Raw genomic sequence first — 17,661 nt, forward strand, 5'->3', positions numbered from 1 at the left:
CCAGCTCAACGTGCCTGACCCCACCTGCAGGTGGATCACATATTTCCTGTCCGACAGGAAGCAGCACGTGAAGCTGGGAAAACACGTCTCAGACTTGCGGACGATCAGCACCGGCTCCCCTCAAGGCTGTGTTTTTCTCCTCTACTCTTCTCCCTGTACACCAACAGCTGCACCTCCAGTCACCAGTCTGTCAAGCTCCTGAAGTTGGCAGATGACACCACCCTCATTGGACTCATCTCTGGTGAGGATGAGTCTGCCTACAGGTGGGAGATTGACCATCTGGTGACCCGGTGCAGCAACAACAACCTGGAGCTTAACGCTTCAAAGACAGTGGAGATGGTTGTAGACTTTAGGAAGAGTGCAGCCCCACCCACCCCCATCAACCTGTGTGACTCTCCAGTGGACACTGTGGAGTCCTTCCGTTTCCTGGGCTCCGTCATCAGCCAGGACCTCCGGTGGGAGCTGAACATCAGCCCCCTCATCAAGAAAGCCCAACAGAGGATGTACTTCCTGAGGCAGCTGAGGAAGTTTAACCTGCCACAAACAATGCTGGTTTACTTCTACACTGCCATCATTGAGTCCATCCTCACCTCCTCCATCACTGTCTGGTACTCTGCTGCCTCCACCAAGGACAGGTGCAGACTGTAGCATATCATCCGCTCTGCAGAGAGGGTGATTGGCTGCAACCTCCCATCTCTTCAGGACCTGTACTCCTCCAGGACCCTGAGGAGAGCAGGGAAGATCGCTACCGACCCCTCCCACCCCAGATTCTATCTGTTTGACCCCCTCCCCTCTGGCAGGAGGCTGCGGTCCATCAGGACCAAAACCTCCCACCACAAAAACAGTTTCTTCCCCTCTGCAGTCAACCTGACGAACACGGCCAAAGTCTTGCACTGACCCCCCCCCAACACAAGTTATACGTTATATTAACGTACACCGCCCCTGTCCCCCCTGCGTTACATTAACGCACGCACCCCCTACTGGACACTTTATCTGGACACTTTATTTTGGTCACTGCACTGTTTGTTATTTATCTTATCTTATTTTTTTGTTGTCAGCACCATCAGACCACGGCAAATTCCTTGTAATGTATGTTACTTGGCAATAAACTGTTTCTGATTCTGATTCTGATTTCGACGGTGGTTCACTTGTTGCTGGGGTAACTTATGCTGCTCACACAACCAGCTCCGGAGCAGGTTATGTTCCACATAACAGATCAACTCATAAAAGCACCGCCTACTGACCAATCAGCTCTCTTAGAAAACAGCATCACCGATCATTGAAGATCCCGTGGACCTCCGGGCAGATCGTGAGAGGGTCTCTTCGGGGGGCAGAGTGTTCAGAGACCGGCAGCCCTTTGTCTTTCCCTGACGGTGATTAATATGAGACGGACAGAATAAGACTAAAACTGTCAAACACGCCCTTAAAATACATCTCAGCAACACATGAATTTAACAGAACACACAAATGTAATCAGTGTCAGATCTCCTCGGGCCCTAATGATGGGGCAGTGATATTAGAAGCCTTCATTCACACAGTGGTGATTGTTTGCAGCTGCTGCTGTGTTGTTTTCAGCCTGGATGATGTGTTTAACTTCTTCGTATTTGCTCTTCGTTTTTGAAATAAGCCGCTCTGCTGCCAGTAGACATGTCCATGTTTGTGATTGGTCAGATGCTGCAAACTCTGCCCCGTTCATGTGAACGCACTCATGGCTAGATTGTGACACCCTGGGTCGACTTACCGAGATGATAACCACCGTTAGTGTTAGTGAAGCCCGATGAGAAGACATCCTGGGTAAGTTGAACCTGCCTCGTAGTACAGGCCTCTGGAGGATGAATCCTACCTGTTGTTTTGACCTCCTGCCTCATTGATTGGCTGAGTGACCACACTACACTGATACCTGACCAGTCCTGTGCCCTGTTCCTCATGCATGGAAACAGAGTTATCCAGATAAGAATGTTGATGATTTGACTCTTTTTTGGTTCTTCAAAGCTGTTTTAAAACTCATCTGGAACTGTTGTCATAGTAACAAGTCTTTAAACTGCAACCCCAGGCTGCAAAAGTGCAGCTTAATGAGCTGGATCATGACCAAGACGTTTTACAGTGAACCACAAACAGGCAGTAATTTAAAATACAAATGACTGTCTTAGATTTAAGTGTTGATATAATTTAGATTTTAGAAGAGAACATTAGTTATTGTAAAATCACTATGATCTGTTGGTGTATTATAACAACTACATTTTCACAAATGGAGGGTTACTTATTCTTCTACTTGATAAAACAAAATAATGAAATAAAAACAAAGTTTGTAAACCAAAAAGAACCATATCAAATTTAGTTTGAGAAACTGAGGAAAAAGACAAACTCGATGCAAAGATTCTGACAGTTAAAAGACCAATGGATGCAGAACGTATGGCATTTAATTTGACATTAAAATGGGAATTTGGCATTTGAACATTAAAACTTAATAAATGACTTAACTTAAACGTTTGTCATGCAATTAAAGCTCCTTTTTAAGATTAAGTATAATTTTCATAGCAGGTTTATCAGGGATAACCTCAATCATGCACCAACATCACTTGCAGTCTGACCACATTCACTTGTAATATGTCATCTTTAACAGAGATCAAAGTGTGGAAACAGTGTGGAGAGCATTGTAGAACAAAATGACACTTACCTGTAACAATGCAGGAACACAGAAAATGACTTATGAAATATAACCGCAAGCAGCAATGATCGAGGTCCGAGCAGATTAGTAGTTTATGTGTAGATAATGTAGATTATGAACTTCAGTGAAGGCATGCTCCACATGACTATATTTGTTTTGCTATTTTGGTAAAAACTGATTGGCTTGTATAATTGACACAGACAACTTTCTTAAACAACTTGAGACTGGGGAAGCCTGTAGATGGCCTGGTAAAGAGGAGATATGGCTGAAGAGAGGGACAGAGAGGCAGAATGAGCAGGAATACACAAAATAGGCAGACATTTACAACATAAGAGTACCTTTACTCAGATAACTTTATCCAGGATTAACAAATCAATCCTCAAACTGCTTTCACAGAACCACTTAGCTGAATGAGAACAAACAGGATTATTTTAGCCTGATAATAGCATGTTAAAATACATTTGAAGAACAGGCCCCTGAGCCCTTCATTGAGAAATCCTATTTAGAAGCTGTGTTGTCATTGTTTCTTGTTTTTAGAGAGCGGACAAAGAAGATTGATGTGACAGAGATCAACAGAGACATTTATGAAGCAGAGAAAGCTCAGGACAAAGCCAACGATGACCTGGAAAGAGCCGGCCGTCACAGAGACATGACCAGAGACCAAGTCCAAGATGTAAAAATAGAAAATATCTCAAATATCCGTCACTTGAGTTCAGCCCTACATGTTATTGATGTGTTTAAACATGTTTTTTTTCTGTAATGTTTCAGATTAAAGACAAACTGGATGACATCGAGACAAAGCTGATGAATCACCGACCTGAAGATGTACAGGACGGGATAGAAGCCCTGAAGAAGAAATATGACCAGAACAGAGAGACGGCCAGAGACGCCAGAGAGGCTGCACACTCTGCTTTAAAAAACACTACTGCCACAGAAACGGTGAGCTTTAAATAAATACAGCTACAGATATAAGACATACAGGTAGTATTGCAGTGTGTAGTTCTAAAACTTGGAAGTTTTACCGTTTGTACTTCTAAAACCTGGAAATACTACAGTTTTTAGTCCTAAGCTTGGAAGTATTAAAAACATGAAGTGTTTAAAGTTTTTCTCAGTTTTTTGTCAGTTTAACTCATGGCTACATTCGTTTCATTCATTGCTATGGTTACCGCAGACATCTGTCAGCCAATCAGAACCCTAACCCTTTTGATGTGTTGCCTCTCTAACAGGAGCTGGACGATGTGATGAAGCAGTTTGAGCTCTTAAAGCAGAAAAACTTGAATCAGTCGGTTCAAGGTGAAGCTGGAGAACGACTTAAGAACATCGTGGAAGAAGCGCAGAAGATGAAGAGAGAGGTGGAGGACAAACTCAGACAGATACAAGGTAGCATTAGAACTTTTATTTGTATTATTTAGTCTGTTGATTGCATTTCAATTTTAAGCGATTATCACAACAGTTATTGTAGCAACAGAAGTAATACTGGCAGCATCAGTAGTAAATAAGTCAACTTTTATTTGTATTGCACCTTTCAAAATCTAGGTTACAAAGTGCTTTACAAAAGGTTAAAAAAAAAACACATTAAATCGCACAAAAATTTTAATTAACCCTAATAACTAATGAGAGGCTAAAAGGGACAACCCTGATGTTTATAACCGAAGTAATATTACCGTAGAAATATGAATTAACCAGTTCAGTCATACAGCATATAAAGAGAAACAACACAAACACAGTATCTCAGAAATCACCCTCCTGACTTATCTCAGTCTGCAGCAGGACAGCAGGGATGAACAGCAGGAACAACACCTGCCGATAGCAGACCCTCCTCAGCGCTGGGCGAAATATCTGCGACGATCGGCGTCCTTCCAACGATGGCGACAGTTTAACTAACTTAGCTAACTCAACTAAACTCCTCACTACACTCCCTCCACAGTGAAAAACATGTGGTTGACAATAAACAGTCTCTCACACATGTCAGAGCGCGGGACCGGCAAAACACTTTAAACACAGGACTATTATTAAGCTGTTAATGTACTGAATAAGCCTTGAAACATCCTGACAAATATATATTGACTGTAAATGACTATCACTGTCTGACCAGAGTAATATAGTTGAATGATATTATAGATCCACAAACATTACAATAAATCTAATGCACACTAACATGAGAGAAACAAATACAAAATATCTGATACAAATCAGGTTGTTATTACATGACAAATCACCATAATCACTTTATCATACATGACAACCACAGCAGTGATAAAATCAGATAACTCAGATTAAAAGTTACTGTTCGGTTTTGGTGGACAGTAAGTGACAATGTAACATACAAGACTAGTGCAGCTGGTAAGAAACATGAGCGGTTCAAAGCTGCCAAATGTTTTAACAGTAAGAAGAGAGCATTTAAAACAAATTTTAAAAACCACATCTAGGCCACAACCACGGCCACTGAGCCGAGGGGAGTTGAAATAACTCAAATTCGGGTTCATTACATTCTCATTCCTTCAGCCAGGTTTCAGTTAAGAAAAAAAAGACAAAATTAAGTAATGTAAGACAAAGGTCTTGTCAGAGAGGGACCTAACATTTAATAGACCAGTTCTGATAAAGGGGACTTTAATGTCAGGAATGTTCAGGAGCAGAGTTATAAATGTGGGCCTCACCACATTAAAATAGGTTTTCCTTACTGCATTAGAGAGAGAGGCTCTCTGGGTTTTGGCTGTTGGGGGAGCCGGTGGTACAAACAAGAGGTGAACAAGAAGAGCTGACTCGTGTGTCACTCAGGCTGTAGAACTGCAGTATTATCTGCACTAGTAGTATGTGCAGTACAGTATATTTAATGTATATATTTGTGTATTCTGTGTTTTCAGATCTGGAGTTGAAGATCCAGCAGCTGATCAAGAGTAAAGACGACAAAGCAGCTGAAGTCTACAAGTTGTTGGAGACGGTGGATTCACTTCGACAGGAAATCTCCAAACGAGCCGAAGTATACACCAGCTGTACGTCATAAATACTACTGAGTACTACATAATGAAACACAAGTCCTCATAAATACTACTGACTGTTTTGATGTTTTTGTTTTATTGTCAAATCCCATAAAAAGACTAAAACCAGGATCACGTTGGTTCGTGATCCATGTGTGAAAAAGGTTACTAATATAACTAACATTGTTGTTGGACTGATTACAGAACAGCTTCCTACAAACGGACCTGATGTCCTAAATCACTTTTTTGAGGTGCATTTTTTCCAACACTAAATTTAAATCTCATATGAGGCGACTGACGTTAGTTATATCCAGCAAAGATGTTTTTAATTCTGGGATGTTTGGAATCAAACCACTGTTCAGAGTGTCAGAGCTGCAGCTAATAGACAAACATAGTACAGCAGGTTACAGACTATCAGGTCAGGTCACTCTCTTCATCATGATAACCCATTTTTAGCAGAAAACACACAAACCTGGCGGCTCTGGTGAGCATAGTCAATGCTGTGCCAATATTTTCATGTTTAGACTCAAACCAACAGCATGTCAGTCCGTCTCTCAGTCCTGTCTCACTTCCTGTCTGTGGCTCTCAGCTCACAGTTCATTGGTTCTTACTGAAGATGTAAATCTTTAAAAAGACCTCACAAATATATATTTTCATGTTTAAAAAGGCTCAGTCATTTCCTCACACAGCTGCTCACTGTAGTTTTTAATCAAACTAACAGGAGAAAATAGTGCATAGTGACAGTGAGTCAAAATATACTGCAGTGTGTGTGGTCATGGTGATGAAGGAACATGTCACCCAGTGACGCAGTGTGGCTTATTGATGTGTTTTAATAATAATAATAAGAAGAAGATAAATCATGCTATGATACACATACAACATTTGTTAGTAGATACATTCACTGCTACTTTTAGTCTAATTCTAGTCTTGTTGACAAGATGAAAATATAGAATATCACCAAAGTTCACAGTGTCCTCTGTAATTAAACTCACTCAACATTTTATCCCTGGTGAAATGGTACGTATAAACATGGAAAATCAGCAGGACAAAGACAAACAGACAGACTAAAGCCTTCTCAGTGGGGCACAGATACTGCAGGAGGTGAAGTTGAGTCAAAAATCACACAGACATGAAACACATTGAATCATTAATTTGTGACTTATGCTGTGTTCACATGGATTCAGGCCGACAGTAGAGGGCTATCATTTTAATGGCCGATAAAATTAGGTGAAGCCAGTAGAGAATACAGGCAACAGTAACAGTACACAGCATTGCCGTCCAAAGTCAAAATATTTTAACTTTTAACCTCCACAACGTAATTTACAACAGGATGTTACGTAGCTCCCTCATAAAAGGAGAAAACATTGGGCGATAACGAGAAGCTAAAAACATCTCTAACCCTAACAAATATCAGCTGAACCCAAAATGACCCAAAATCACTGACCAGAGGCTGAATGAGGTTCAACTCGCAAAAAAAAGAAAAGGTCCAGTTTACCTGTTAATCGCCCCTCAGATTCATGTTTAATTATCTTTTGTTTGTTTTTTTCAAATGTAAAAATAATGTTTCTTCACATTTATCTAAATACAGAAAACAATAATTATATTCTTTTAAATTACCTGTTTATTTTTTCTTTTTAAACCTTTAAAACCCAGATTACATTAACAGATCGTATGTTTTCATGTGTGGTGACAGTTTTGTTCTACATATATTTCATCATAAAAATGCATTTTATTGATTTTGTGAAAACTGGAGTAAATTTCTTGTTGAAGATTTTTGATTTTTACCAAATGAACATCTGACTGCAGAAAATCACAACCATATTATAAAATCAGTAAAAATATATCTGCTGAATTAGTGTGTCCATCAGTTTATTCTCCTAAAATGGGTCTGACAGTTTGACTGTTTAAAGGACCAGTGTTTATGATTTAGGGGATCGTCAGAAATGGAATATGATATTCAAAAGTATGTTTCTGTTAGTGTATAAGTACCTTAGAATGAGCCCATTAAACCTACAGAGGGACCGGGTCCTCTTCCACAGAGCCCACCATGTAGCACCGCCATGTTTCTAAAGTAGCCCAAAACAGACAGAAACCAAACACTGGTTCTAGAGGGGGCCTTTAGCAGCCACCATCTCCTACACGCTTGGAAAGGAGAGGAGGGGGTTATCAGTTATCACCTCACAATGCCTTTAAGTCCTACACACTGGTCCATTAAAGAGAAACTTCAGTGTTTCAAATGTTCAAACCTATTCTGACCACAGCATCACTGACAGGTGAGGTCAGAAGTGTGCTTTGTAGCACCTGTAACCCCTAACCCAAAAGAAAGAAGAAAATCATAATCTGTACAACATATATATATGTGTATATATGTATATGTATATATATGTGTATATATATATATGTGTGTGTGTGTGTGTGTGTATATATATATGTATATATGTGTGTATGTATATATATGTATATATATGCGTGTGTGTATGTATATATATATATGTATGTATACACTTCTCACAAAAAGTTAGGGATATTCAACTTTTGGGTGAAAGTTATGGAAAATGGAAAAAGTTTATGCTACAGTGATATTATATCATGAAAGTAGGGCATTTAAGTAGAAGCATGCAATGGTAATTTCTACTATTTATTGAAACAAAAGCTAACAACGGTAGTGGGTATACCACAACAAAAAATGTCAATGTCTCAATAACTTGTCATGTGTCCTTGAGCATCAATTACAGCTTGACAACGACGTCTCATGCTGTTCACAAGTCGACTTATTGTCTGCTGAGGCATGGCATTCCACTCTTCTTGAAGGGCTGCCCTCAGATCATTGAGGTTCTGGGGTGCGGGGTTACGACCCCACGATGACTCAGCTGATCCCATAGGTTTTCTATGGGATTCAGGTCTGATTGATGCGACCTCGATGAGCAGGGGTATTGTCGGCCATGAAGATGAAATCAGGCCTGTGTTGCTCATGCAGAGGCACAATGACTGGATTAATGATGTTATTCAGGTAGTATCGGCTTGTCACAGTACCATTCACAAGTTGTAGGGCAGTTCTGTATTGACTAGACACACCTGCCCAGACTGTAACACCACCGCCTCCAAAGGCTCGTCTGGTGACAACAGTGGCTGATGCATAGCGTTCTCCTTGACGTCTCCAACAGCATTGGCGGCCATCATTTCTGCTCAATGTGAATCAACTTTCATCAGAATGTGAACAGCATGATGTCTGTCTGTCTGTCTGTCTGTCTGTGTCTCTCTGTCTGTCTGTGTCTCTCTGTCTGTCTGTGTCTCTCTCTCTCTCTCTCTCTCTCTCTCCCTCTCTCCCTAAAACCCAACCGGTCAAAGCAGATGACCGCCCACCTAGAGTCTGGTTCTGCTCAAGGTTTCTGCCTCTTAAAAGGAAGTTTTTCCTTGCCACTGTCGCCAAAATGCTTGCTCATGGTGGGAACTGTTGGGTCTCTGTAATAACATTATAAAGAGTCAGTCTAGACCTGCTCTATTTTGTAAAGTGTCATGAGATGACTTTGTTGTGATTTGGCGCTATATAAATAAAATTGAATTGAATTGAATTGAAATTGAATGAAGAGGACTGTTTAAATACAAATTGTCATTGAACCAGAACATTTAGTGGTCGATTCATGGATCAGACACTTGTGATTTTTGTGGTTAATCACCTTGTTAGAGAACAGCATGTTATGCAATACGTACTGAAACATTGAACAGTTGGACATGTGCATTCAAAAGTTTAGAGAATGTCAAATTAAGTACACCTGTAAGGGTTATAGTGCATTTTAGGTGCATTCTGAAATTTCATCTGAAAGCCGAATATCCCTAACTTTTTGTGAGTAGTGTATGTATACATGTATGTATATATATGTATATATGTATATATATATATGTTGTACAGATTATGATTTATATATATATACATATATATATATATATATATATATATATATATATATATATATATATATATATATACATCATATTTTAAATAATGAATTGATCATTCATAATTTGAGCAGCTTTGACTTGGATAAACAGTTTGTGTTTGGTTTGTTCAGCAGTTTATAATTCTTACTGTACTTGTAGTATTTTTACTGTGTGGTAGTACTTCTTATCAGGATCAGAGTTCTGAGTCCAGAGTCTGTGTGTGTGTGTGTGTGTGTGTGTTAATGCTGTTTCCATTCAGTTGTTAATGTTTGTCCTCGGACAGATGAGCTGATTTCGGATTGGCTGGGAGCTCGGCTCTGCAGGCCTCCACACGTTCACAGTCATGACCCACAATACACTGGAGTCCTGAAAGAGTCTTCAGATGTTCAGGTGGGGGGTCGGATAACACACACACACACACTCCTCCCCCACAGTTAAACCTCACCTGCAACAACAAAGGAGGTGTGTATTTTCTGGGGGAGGGGGGCAGTCAGGAATGTTCTTTGTCTGTAGAGCCCTGAGGGAAAGGTGGGGGGGATCACAGACAGAGCTACAAAACAAAAATCACTAAATCATTTAATTTTAAGAGAAGAACTATAGAACTGAGTGACGGCTGATTATCAACTTGAAATCTATTAAAACAACTAAACTTTAAAGGTACGTTTAAGTCAAACACAGTTAAAATATACAACAAAGTATGTTTACTTTGTTCAGTTTATATCTGATCTTCTATCTTGTTTTCTCTTCTTCATGTGTCTTGGACACCTTTACGCTAATAAGTAAAAATGACTATTCATTCCTTCATTTGTTCATTAATTGGTTCATTCATTCATTTGTTCATTAATTTGTTCATTCATTCATTTGTTCATTAATTCGTTCATTCCTGTGCTGTAAAATTTAGTTTTATCTTCAAAACTGAGAGGATGTCAAAATACTTTTGGCCACAAAGTGGTGATTGAAAGAGCAAGAAAAAGTCAGACAGGAAGTCAGATTGTTTTCAGAATAAAAGCACCTGACTGAAGGTAGAGTTCAGGCAGAAACGAGTGAAAATTGATTTATTTGAGACTTATATATTATTATATATAACATATATAATACAAATTTAAAAAACACTTCTTTCATGTGATTCTGAGTTCCTTTTTCTCTTCGGTGAAGTTTGACTTCAGTTTTTCTGCAGTTGTTGATTCATCAACATGATTTATTTTCAATGAGAAGATTTTTAATCTTGTTTTATGGTTTTTCTTTTAACTTTTATTATTATTTATTTACTCTGTAACCCGGAACAGTTCTCTTTGTTGTTGCACAGAATAAGTAAGTAGTTGAATATGGCTGATAAACACCCAGTTTTATTTTGAAAGTCAGCCCGGATGTGTCGTCCTGAGGTGTTGGTGCCGGTGGATCAGAGGAGGCGGAGTCCGAGGGGTTCTGAGGGGGTCTGCAGGGTTCAGTGGTCCTGATAGTCTCCACAGGTTTTCAGGAGGTTCAGACGGCCTCAGGGGTTTCAGGTTCCTTGAGGTTTTAACAGTTTTCAGACTCTGGAGTTTTCGGTCGGTCCGAAGTGGATTTCCAGGTTTTCAGCAGTTTTTGGATCAGAGGTTTGAGTCCAGATCAGCAGCATGTTGGAGCTTCAGTTCGCGGTGCTGCTCGGTGAGTTTCAACTGAAAATACTTGAATACTAATAGCCTAATATATGAATATTTAATACTTCCGTTTACTTCATAAATGGTGAAACAATCACAGAGATAACAGTTCAATAAAGTTTTTTTTTTTTTGGAACAAAACCTGAATCAGGAGAAAACAGACTAACTCTCAATCAAGTAACTAACCAACTCCGAGTGAAACCTTTAGGTTCAAGCTGAATCGATTAGTCGACCAACAGAAAAGTAGTCAGTAACTAGTAACATTACCTCTCAGCTTCATGATTCAGTGAAACGATTATTTTCATTCTTGATTAATCTACCAAATGATTTCTCATTTAATTTATAAAAGATCATAAAGCAGTGAAAAATCTCAGTTTTATCTTCACATCATGTTTTTATAAACTTTAAACAGAGGAACTGGAGACAAAGTTAATGACTCAAACATGAATCGATTATAAAAATACTGCTCAAACTTAGATGTCACTTTATAATGAAATGAAGTGACGTCAGAAGAAAAGTTTTGTTATGAAATAAAAATGAAAAGTTAAAAGAGGAACAAATGAAAAGTAAACCTGACGGATGTGAAGTGAAGAGGTTTTCATCAGTTTGATGAGTTCATGGATTAAATCTTTAAAAGGAGTCAAATTTCATCAGGGAGCAGCAGTGAAATCTGATTACAGATCAGTTTGTTTGATGTGGTAATGAGTTCAGTTGTGATTACATCACTTTTCTTCTTCACTGGTCTGATCAATAAGATCAATAACAACGTGAAGCTGCTGTGTGTCTGTTGGTCAGTGATTAACATGAACATCATGTTCAGTTTACGATTTCATATGTATTGTTGAGTGTTCCACCTGTGTTGTGTCCGAGTCATACCCTCACCCCCCCCCCCCCCCCCCTTCTAAGTAATAATTCAAACTCAGTTGATAAGTTCAAACTAAATTCAGCGAATAAGGACAGGAAGCGCGTTAAACCGACCTATTCTCCAAAATCGGACCAGACGTCCTGTCTCTTAACAGCCTGTCCCTATACATTCTGCTAAACTGGCGTCTGGTAGGTACAGATACAAGTTTTGGTTTTTGCATCTGCCTGACACCCTACGAAGTGAGAAACCACACACTTGCTAAGCAAGGAAGATGAGGTATTCGGAAAATGTGGTTTATGGTCTTATTGTGATGTAGAGATGTGTTTCTCAGAAAATAACCGTTTTGAACCCCTAACCCCTTGGAGGGGGGTGAGGGGTATAAAAGGGAATGCAGAAGAAGACATGAGGCGCGCATGTGAGCTGAGGCGACCTGTCACCTCTGACTGACTGACTGCTTAGGCTTTTGCCTTAGTTGTTTGTGAGACTTTGTTACTTGATTGTTTTATTTTCTTCTTTTTGGACATTTTTGTATCCATTTACTCTTTTTGATAAAACTCCAATAAAATTGGGTTGTACTTTGTACACTCCAACCAAAGTCCTGTGTTGCTCCTCTCTGAGATCATGGTAAGTAGGCTCCCTCAGGTAAGAAGACTCATCTCCTTGAGATAAGCTGACAGTAGATAATAATTTGGCTTTGATTGATGAATTCTAAGAAAGCTGCTATGTATATATTATGATGTTTAACATGGAAGGACATGTTGAATAGGTTCAACTCAGTTGTCTGATGTTTTGCTGCTGCTGTGGATTGTTTGGTGGTTACTGTTGAAGTTTCTAAATAGTTGGGACACAGGGAGGGATTTCCTAAATTTATCTCTAAATTGTGAATTAGGGATTCGGGCATTTGAGGCGGCCCAGTGTGAAACCAGGCGAGTGTCCGCCACCCTTCCGTGTGGACCTCCCTCGGTATTGATCTTTTCCTTCAGGATCTTACTGGGGTACCACCAATCTTCAAACACCTATCACACACAGATGTTCCTGCTAATATCCGGTCTTTGGCACATAGTCAACTATATAGGCCTTATTGTTATGATATTCCGGGAACGTAACCAGACTCCCTCAGCAGGCTAAAGCGGTCTTGCGTGTAGATTTTGGGAGTCCGTTCGAAAACCTAAAGATTAGGTCGTAGAACAGCCGTCACTTAATGTGATATCCGCGTTGGGTGGGGGTATCGGTTGTAACATCTAAGAACCTCTTCAGTATTTAATGTTATATTTTACATATTTAATATACTTAATGTGACCTTTAGTAATATTACTTTAATATTTAATATGAAATGATGATTATTGGACTCTTTGTTCATTAATCTGATGAAACTCTGAAACTCTTCCAGTTTGTAACGTCTGACTGGAGATCAGATGTGTGTTTGTAATAATGTTTAAATGTTCAGTTTGACAGAAGAAGCTGCAGCCACAGAGTTAAAAATTATTTGATCGATCAATCAATCAACTAATCAGTTAATCGGCTTAATGTTTCAGCTCCGCTGTCAAAGGTTTTCATTAACTCAGAGTGAAGACCTCAGCATTCTTCTTTGTTGGTGTCATTATATATTTGATTTGACAATCAAACAGAGGGCGGGGCTTCAACAACTCTCTGTAGTTTTATTTAATGTCTGGTCTCAGATCAGCTCTGAGTGTTTATCAAACTGTTCTGGTTCAGACTTTCAGAGACATTTTCTCCTCCCAGCTCTGCAGGTGTTTACCTGTGCTCAGGAGGGCGGCGCCCAGGATGATGTCAGCCTGCCGGAGCTCAGTGATGTGTGCACAGAGGGCAGCTGTTACCCGGCAACAGGAGACCTTCTGATTGGCAGATCCCACCAACTGTCATCCACCTCCACCTGTGGACTGAACCGACCCGAACCATTCTGCATCGTCAGCCACCTGCAGGTAAATAAACACCTGAACGATACCAACTACAGGTAAATAAACTAATCTAACCCTTATCAAAGAAAACTAAATAAAATCAAATGACAAGTCTCTAAACAAGAGAAAAATGTTGAACAGCAAACAAAAAGGGCTTTTCACTCCCACCAAACTGCCACTATGTGCTCCATATACACACACATGCACACACTATTAGCAAAAGAGGGAGGAGAAAGATCTGTCACAAATATGACCCAGGGTCAGAAATGCTGGTGTCCACCTCCAGCTTAAATGGGCTGCAGAGGAGCTCTGGCTGCCTCAAAGACATACAAGTCTAAGATGGCTTGCACCTTGACAGCAAGCGGGTAGACATGACCATGTCCTACTTGTTTGCCTGGATAAAGCTACTTGCATGTAGAATTGAAACTATTTTGCCCTGTATTATATATATAATTCAAACACACACACACGCTTCAGTCTGAACGCTGAATAACTCCTGCAAGGTTTCTGTTTCACTGTGATTGGACGGTCAGTGTGTTTAGTTTGTGTGTGTGTTACAGTCTGCAGTGTTTCCTGTCTGAAATCGCCTCCCTATAAGGAAACACTGAGCTCTGGCAGCAGACAGATGTTTATCCAGATGTTTCTGTGTAGAAAACAGACACAACTTCAAACTGAAAGTGTCCAGTCACATTAAGAGAGTAAACTGAGCGTGCTCAGTGTGAAGCTGTTTCTGTAGGAATGCTCAGATGTTAGTTCAGAATGTCTGTTGACCTTGTGGAGTGTCAAGTTTAAATGAAATCATCTCCACAGTTCAGACTGATCACTAATTTCATCTCTGTGAGTCTGTAAACTGTCTGCAGATCATCAGTTAGTGTCACACATCAACACACTGATTTATATTTAAGGACTACTACTAACCCTAACCCTTTAGTTCAGTCAGTCTGTTTTCATTCTACTGAAGTGCTGCAGGTAAACCAACAGGTGTGATGAAGGTCAAAGAAAACAGAGCTCAGGTGTCTGCAGCAGCGAGATCAGCCTCTCAGTCTGTAGCTGATCAGAGTTACAGTCGTTCAGTCTGTGTGATGGAGTATTAAAATACTTCACCATCATCCATTAAAGCTCATTATTATATTATTAAGTGAGATGATAACCTTTCTGTGATTCTGATAATAAATCTCCTGTAGTCATAGACAGTTCAAACATGTTAATCACGGGCAGAACAGAACAGATAAATAAATATAAGTGAGAAATAAAATCTACAATTAGTCTGGCTGCTGAAAATAACTGAATTGAAATGTTCCTGAACGTGTTGAGATGAAACAGAAAAGAAGAAAATATTTTGGCTGATGAAATGAGTCTCAACATTTCCATCGCAGTTGGTTTGTAGTTCAGTGATTCTGACACAAGATTAGATTAATAAAAAAGTAGATTTTGTGAAAAAGATTCCAGCTGGTCCTGATGCAGCTGTAAATGTCACGTTTATTAAAGCTGAACATGTTCAGGTGTGTTGTGACTAAATAAATAAAGTGAAACAGCAGAAACAAGTTAAACTGTGTATAAAACATCTCTGGTCACAAAGTTTCCTCTTATCTCCGCTGACTGGCAGAGGAATCTGAAGAATTCACCTCAACATTAACCCTTAACCCTAACCCTCTCTCCTGTCTTCCTCTCCCCCTGCCGGTCTCTCTCTCCTGTCTGTCTCTCTCTTTAACCAGGAGGAGAAGAAGTGTTTTGTGTGTGACTCTGTGGACCCGTACGATGAGCTGACAGATCAGACGAGCGGTCATCGCATTGAGAACGTCGTCACCACGTTTGCTCCAAACAGACTGAAGACCTGGTGGCAGTCTGAGAATGGTGAGAACAGCAACACTAAGTCAGTCGTGTTGTTACAGGAGTCTGATTAACTGATGACAGATCAGCTGACGTTAACTTTATTAAACCAGGAGGAGAACATGTGGTCAGAGACAAACGGATCCTTTTTGACCAAATAGTACCAGGAACTTAACTAAGGAAGTCCTGTTTTATGTTTTGGCTGTTTGATGGTTATTTGTTTATGATTCACGCTGCGTTCACATCACATCATTAAGTCTGTAATTATGAGCTACTGAGTCGTAGAAAACCATTTAGTCTCCTGGTTGTGATTCAGAGTCTGAGACATCCTGATTTTCTCCCAGTTAGATAACAACTATTCAGCTAACAACGAAAGAAATTAATGACAGGGTGTGTTTTTCACACAGGCTAAAGTCGGTGTGAGCTTGGCCTTAGGCCATTATTTCTTCATGATTAGTGGTTCTAAAGCTGTGGAGTGGGTCCCTCCTGGAGGCCGTAGAGTCATTACAATGGGGTGGGATGGGGGGGGGGGGTTGATCAGAGTGGGAAATAAACAAACAGCATGTTTCCACTGCAGCAACTTTCCCAGGAACCAAGCTCAGCTCGAATACCGGGTGTGAATGCACCCAAGACGCTTGTGTTTACACCGCTAGCACAGGAGCTTTGGACTGCGGATTGGAGGTTTAATAAAGCTTTATTTAAGCTTTACAGCTAATAGACCGCTAGCTGCACGACTAACTGAGGTAATTAGCTAATGGTAACTAGCAGTTACTTACTAGTAAAGCTATCTGTCCATCAGGAAACTCCTGGAACAGACAGTTTCACCAAAATCAGCGAAAAAGTTATAAAGTTGTGTTTTTGTACAGTAACCAGCAAGGCCCGGCCCCCTGAAACACTCCGCTCCTCTATTGTTTTTCAACCTAATTCTTGTCTCATTTGTGGTGTTATTAAACAGTAAGTTCATCAAATTCAGTTTAAAAACAGCAACGTATTTGGTCTTTGCAAACGGAAATGATGTCCATGTTTATTTGCATATAGAGTGGGAAGTGAGATTCAATCACATGTGGTCACTGGAGACGCATGTGGAGACGCATGTTAATGCCAGGTGAGCACAGGAGTACTTGGAGCTGTCCACTTGTGATTGGTTCACCCAGGATGCATCAAGTATGAACAGGGCCCTAGAGGAACCCAGGAACTTAACTTAACCTTAACTTATCCTGAGTTTAGACTGTTGTGAAACACACAGTTTATATTCATATGGACTACAGACAGTATTTTGATTGTTAATTATCTATTGATGTAACCGTATACTGTACATGTCCTGCTGTCTTCAGGTCTGGAGAACGCCACCATCCAGCTGAACCTGGAAGCAGAGTTTCACTTTACACACCTCATCATGACCTTCAAGGTGAGTTCTACACTGTTACACACACCAGGGGGGTCTGGGAAATCAAGGACAGTCCACAGATTTTACATGTCAAAGATCAGAGATTTACTGGTCCTGGTTAGTCCTCCTCAGCCTGTGATAACAGTTGTTTAATGTCCTCTGTGGCTCTAGAGAAAATAACCCTGATGATGTTATAGTGATGTCTGACAGTTACCAAGTTACAGACTGCAGGTCTGACTGCAGGTCTTACAGTTACCAGGTTATCGACCGCAGGTCTGACAGTCACCAGGTTACTGACTCCAGGTCTGACAGACAACAGGTCACTGACTGCAGGTCTGACAGTCACCAGGTTACTGACTGCAGGTCTGACTGCAGGTCTTACAGTTACCAGGTTACTGACTGCAGGTCTGACAGACAACAGGTCACTGACTGCAC

The 17,661-nt window shown here is 40.2% G+C and overlaps 2 protein-coding genes across 2 annotated transcripts in view; both read left to right on the top strand.

The window, feature by feature from the left end:
* The window catches only part of lamb4 (laminin, beta 4), a 32,726-nt gene extending 27,054 nt beyond the window's left edge, over positions 1-5,672 (top strand). Inside the window, exons 31-34 of the mRNA XM_070906927.1 lie at positions 3,206-3,341; positions 3,437-3,607; positions 3,895-4,048; positions 5,533-5,672. Coding sequence (XP_070763028.1) covers positions 3,206-3,341; positions 3,437-3,607; positions 3,895-4,048; positions 5,533-5,672 — 601 coding nt within the window. The remainder of the gene's footprint in view (positions 1-3,205; positions 3,342-3,436; positions 3,608-3,894; positions 4,049-5,532) is intronic.
* Positions 5,673-11,192: 5,520 nt separating this feature from the next.
* Positions 11,193-17,661, top strand: part of lamb1a (laminin, beta 1a) — a 40,714-nt gene continuing 34,245 nt past the window's right edge. The window contains exons 1-4 of the mRNA XM_070906730.1: positions 11,193-11,232; positions 13,834-14,033; positions 15,725-15,863; positions 17,174-17,247. Of these exons, the coding sequence (XP_070762831.1) occupies positions 11,202-11,232; positions 13,834-14,033; positions 15,725-15,863; positions 17,174-17,247 (444 nt within the window). The 5' untranslated portion in view covers positions 11,193-11,201. The remainder of the gene's footprint in view (positions 11,233-13,833; positions 14,034-15,724; positions 15,864-17,173; positions 17,248-17,661) is intronic.

This window comes from Enoplosus armatus, chromosome 6 (genome assembly GCF_043641665.1).
Source record: "Enoplosus armatus isolate fEnoArm2 chromosome 6, fEnoArm2.hap1, whole genome shotgun sequence".
NCBI classification, from domain to species: Eukaryota; Metazoa; Chordata; class Actinopteri; order Centrarchiformes; family Enoplosidae; genus Enoplosus; species Enoplosus armatus.